This window comes from Rhinichthys klamathensis, unplaced genomic scaffold (assembly GCF_029890125.1).
Source record: "Rhinichthys klamathensis goyatoka isolate OS25496 unplaced genomic scaffold, OSU_Roscu_1.1 h1tg001033l_1, whole genome shotgun sequence".
Lineage (NCBI taxonomy): Eukaryota > Metazoa > Chordata > Actinopteri > Cypriniformes > Leuciscidae > Rhinichthys > Rhinichthys klamathensis.
In genome coordinates, this window is record NW_026607314.1 from 96,904 (window position 1) to 102,500 (window position 5,597).

General features: G+C 49.9%; 1 protein-coding gene across 1 annotated transcript in view; it reads right to left on the reverse strand.

Moving 5' to 3' along the window:
• Nucleotides 1-2,080: 2,080 nt before the first annotated feature.
• The window catches only part of lmf1 (lipase maturation factor 1), a 67,234-nt gene continuing 63,717 nt past the window's right edge, over nt 2,081-5,597 (reverse strand). The window contains exon 11 of the mRNA XM_056244628.1: nt 2,081-2,301. Coding sequence (XP_056100603.1) covers nt 2,127-2,301 — 175 coding nt within the window. The 3' untranslated portion in view covers nt 2,081-2,126. The remainder of the gene's footprint in view (nt 2,302-5,597) is intronic.

Here is a 5,597-nt window from a genome sequence, read left to right on the forward strand (position 1 = left end):
GAGGCCAGTTCCGGGACGTCCCAGATGTCGTGTGTGTGAAGACGGTTTACTCGGAGTCAGGTAGAGGCCAGTTCCGGGACGTCCCAGATGTTGTGTGTGTGAAGACGGTTTACTCGGAGTCAGGTAGAGGCCAGTTCCTGGACGTCCCAGATGTCGTGTGTGTGAAGGCGGTTTACTCGGAGTCAGGTGGAGGCCAGTTCCCGGACGTCCCAGGTGTCGTGTGTGTGAAGAGGGTTACTCGGAGTCAGGTAGAGGCCAGTTCCCGGGCGTGCCAGGTGTCATGTGTGTGAAGGCGGTTTACTCGGAATCAGGTAGAGGCCAGTTCCCGGACGTCCCAGGTGTCGTGTGTGTGAAGACGGTTTACTCGGAGTCAGGTAGAGGCCAGTTCCCGCACGTCCCAGATGTCGTGTGTGTGAAGACGGTTTACTCGGAGTCAGGTAGAGGCCAGTTCCTGGACGTCCCAGGTGTCGTGTGTGTGAAGACGGTTTACTCGGAGTCAGGTAGAGGCCAGTTCCCGGGCGTGCCAGGTGTCGTGTGTGTGAAGACGGTTTACTCGGAGTCAGGTAGAGGCCAGTTCCCGGACGTCCCAGATGTCGTGTGTGTGAAGGCGGTTTACTCTGAGTCAGGTAGAGGCCAGTTCCTGGACGTCCCAGGTGTCGTGTGTGTGAAGATGGTTTACTCGGAGTCAGGTAGAGGCCAGATCCCGGACGTCCCAGATGTCGTGTGTGTGAAGGAGGTTTACTCGGAGTCAGGTAGAGGCCAGTTCCCGGACGTCCCAGGTGTCGTGTGTGTGAAGGCGGTTTACTCGGAGTCAGGTAGAGGCCAGTTCCTGGACGTCCCAGGTGTCGTGTGTGTGAAGACGGTTTTTTTGGAGTCAGGTAGAGGCCAGTTCCTGGATGTCCCAGGTGTCGTGTGTGTGAAGGCGGTTTACTCGGAGTCAGGTAGAGGCCAGTTCCCGGACGTCCCAGATGTTGTGTGTGTGAAGGCGGTTTACTCGGAGTCAGGTAGAGGCCAGTTCCCGTACGTCCCAGATGTCGTGTGTGTGAAGGCGGTTTACTCAGAGTCAGGTAGAGGCCAGTTCCAGGACGTCCCAGGTGTCGTGTGTGTGAAGGCGGTTTACTCAGAGTCAGGTAGAGGCCTGTTCCCGGACGTCCCAGATGTCGTGTGTGTGTGAAGGCGGTTTACTCAGAGTCAGGTAGAGGCCAGTTCCCGGACGTCCCAGGTGTCGTGTGTGTGAAGGTGGTTTACTCAGAGTCAGGTAGAGGCCAGTTCCCGGACGTCCCAGGTGTCGTGTGTGTGAAGACGGTTTACTCGGAGTCAGGTAGAGGCCAGTTCCTGGACATCCCAGGTGTCGTGTGTGTGAAGACGGTTTACTCGGAGTCAGGTAGAGGCCAGTTCCCGGACGTCCCAGGTGTCGTGTGTGTGAAGGCGGTTTACTCGGAGTCAGGTAGAGGCCAGTTTCTGGACGTCCCAGGTGTCGTGTGTGTGAAGACGGTTTACTCGGAGTCAGGTAGAGGCCAGTTCCCGGACGTCCCAGGTGTCGTGTGTGTGAAGGCGGTTTACTCGGAGTCAGGTAGAGGCCAGTTCCCGGACGTCCCAGGTGTCGTGTGTGTGAAGGCGGTTTACTCGGAGTCAGGTAGGGGCCAGTTCCCGGACGTCCCAGATGTCGTGTGTGTGAAGGCGGTTTACTCGGAGTCAGGTAGAGGCCAGTTCCTGGACGTCCCAGGTGTCGTGTGTGTGAAGATTGTTTACTCGGAGTCAGGTAGAGGCCAGTTCCCGGACGTCCCAGGTGTCGTGTGTGTGAAGGAGGTTTACTCGGAGTCAGGTAGAGGCCAGTTCCTGGACGTCCCAGGTGTCGTGTGTGTGAAGGCGGTTTACTCGGAGTCAGGTAGAGGCCAGTTCCTGGACGTCCCAGGTGTCGTGTGTGTGAAGGCGGTTTACTCGGAGTCAGGTAGAGGCCAGTTCCCGGACGTCCCAGGTGTCGTGTGTGTGAAGGCGGTTTACTCGGAGTCAGGTAGAGGCCAGTTCCGGGACGTCCCAGATGTCGTGTGTGTGAAGAAGGTTTACTCGGAGTCAGGTAGAGGCCAGTTCCCGGACGTCCCAGATGTCGTGTGTGTGAAGGCGGTTTACTCGGAGTCAGGCAGAGGCCAGTTCCGGGACTGGAAGTAGTTCCTGAGGCCGTCCAGGCTGACGGGGGGGAAGTAAGGTCCGATTCGCTTCCTGATCCACCATTTCCCCTGAGCGGCGCTGATACTGCCGGGACGTGTGAATTTATAGCGAAAATGCTCTCCTCGAACCCACCTGAAAAGACAAAGCATTTGGAAATGCATGTTTTAGCTCATTAAATTCAGAATCTATAGAATCAAGAGAACAAACACTCCATCAGAGACTATAACTCGTTTTATAAAAAGTGGAATCCTGTCCTTTCCTTTGTTGAGACTGAGACAATATATATTTATAATAATAATGACAAAATAAAAAATATTATTACTATTATGCTATATTTAAAGCTGCAGTCCGTAACTTTTTTTGGGTTAAAAATTATCCAAAATACATTTTTGAGAAAATACATAACCAGCCAGTGTTCAACACTCTCTGCTTGCCGTAGCTCGATTCAAAACGGTAAGCTTGTAATAATGTTTTTAATTTCAGTGGGACTGGTGGATTTCAGCGGGAGATTCGAGCATGTCTTTGCGTCATTACGTCACATCTGTACACACACATCTGCACACACACATCTGTACACACACACATCTGCACACACACATCTGTACACACACATCTGCACACTAGTGTTGCACGGTGCACCGATACTTCAAAAGTATCGCGATACTCGGAAATTAAAAACTTCACGATACCTAAATGTATTAGTATCGATACTTCTAAGAATGACCGCGTTCCAGATTTGTAAGAGAGTATTGCATGTTGGTGTGTGCAACGCACGCTTCCAGTGCCTCCCTATGGACGTCTGTGTTTTTCTCCTCATGCGCGTGTGACAGGGCGCGTGAACTGAACGAGCAGAGAGAGAGAGAGAGAGAGAGAGAGAGAGAGCGAGAGAGCCCCGGTCGCGCGCGCGCACTCTCTCTCTGCGTAGCCAAGCGAAAGTATAAACAAGGCTTCACCGTCTCTAAACTAAGCGCTGTCTTGCTCTCTCTCTCTCTCTCCCTCGCACATATTAATCAAATTAATTAAAAAAATGTTTTCCTGAATTACCGCTAGGAGTAAATTGTGGTAAAATACGTTGCCTTATCTTCTCTGAAAAGCGTTCCGCACATTCAGCTGACATAAACCAAACTTTAAATAAACGAAAAAAACTATCCAGTCATGAAATGTTTTCTGTGATGACACAAATCTTGTGGGATGTCCTAACCGCCGGGATAATCACACAACGCGCACACGTCCGATAATGACACATCCAATTCGCGAACTAATGACTCATTTGAACCGATTCGTTTTAATGAATGGTTAAAACAACTGATCTGTCTGAATCGGTGTATAACTAATCGCTAACACTTTGTAATAAGGTTTCATAAATTACATAAAAAGTAGGCTACAGTTTGCACCCCCCCCCCCCCGACTACTTTTTTCCACACAGTGCTATCAGGAATCGATAAGAGAATCGTTAAAGAATCGGATCGATAAGCAGAATCGTCAGTGGCATTGATATTGATAAAATCTTATGTTTCTTATGATAACTGAGATAATGCTGCTATATTTATTTATTTTTTTACCTTGAATGTCATTGCTCTAATTAATTTTTTATATTTTTCATATTTCATATTTTGTTCAAATGGTTAATATAGCCTATATGCTGTTCATATGTTCATTTATTAGTGTGTTATATGATTAGAATGTTGTCCCAGTTTTAAAATAAAGCACAGCAATGATATTTGAGTGTTTCTCCCTTTTCAGGAAAAGTATCGAAAAAGTATCGAAATCGCAATTCTTGACTTGGTATTGGTATCGAAACAATAATTTTGGTATCGTGACAACACTACTGCACACACACACATCTGCACACACACACATCTTCACACACACATCTGCACGCACACACATCTGTACGCGCACATCTGCACACGCACATCTGCACACGCACATCTGCACACGCACATCTGCACACACATCTGCACACGCACATCTGCACACGCACATCTGCACACGCACATCTGCACACACACATCTGTACACACACATCTGCACACACACACATCTGCACACACACACATCTGCACACACACATCTGCACACACACATCTGCACACACACACATCTGCACACACACACATCTGCACACACACATCTGTACACACACACATCTGCACACACACATCTGTACACACACATCTGCACACACACACATCTGCACACACACACATCTGCACACACACATCTGCACGCACACACATCTGTACGCGCACATCTGCACACGCACATCTGCACACGCACATCTGCACACGCACATCTGCACACGCACATCTGCACACGCACATCTGTACACACACACATCTGCACACGCACATCTGCACACGCACATCTGTACACACACATCTGCACACGCATATCTGCACACGCACATCTGTACACACACATCTGCACACACACATCTGTACACGCACATCTGCACACGCACATCTGTACACACTCAAATCTGCACACGCACATCTGTACACACACATCTGCACACACACATCTGCACACGCATATCTGCACACGCACATCTGTACACACTCATATCTGCACACGCACATCTGTACACACACATCTGCACACACACATCTGTACACGCACATCTGCACACGCACATCTACACACGCACATCTGTACACACTCATATCTGCACACGCACATCTGTACACGCACATCTGTACGCGCACATCTGCACACGCACATCTGCACACGCACATCTGCACACACATCTGCACACGCACATCTGCACACGCACATCTGCACACACACACATCTGCACACGCACATCTGCACACGCACATCTGCACACGCACATCTGCACACACACATATCTGCACACACACATCTGTACACACACATCTGCACACACACACATCTGCACACACACACACATCTGCACACACACATCTGCACACACACACATCTGCACACACACACATCTGCACACACACATCTGTACACACACACATCTGCACACACACATCTGTACACACACATCTGCACACACACACATCTGCACACACACACACATCTGCACACACACATCTGTACACGCACATCTGCACACGCACATCTGCACACGCACATCTGTACACACACATCTGCACACGCACATCTGCACACGCACATCTGTACACACACATCTGCACACGCATATCTGCACACGCACATCTGCACACGCACATCTGCACACGCACATCTGCACACACACACATCTGCACACGCACATCTGCACACGCACATCTGTACACACACATCTGCACACGCATATCTGCACACGCACATCTGCACACGCACATCTGCACACGCACATCTGCACACACACATCTGTACACACTCATATCTGCACACGCACATCTGTACACACACATCTGCACACACACATCTGCACACGCACATCTGCACAC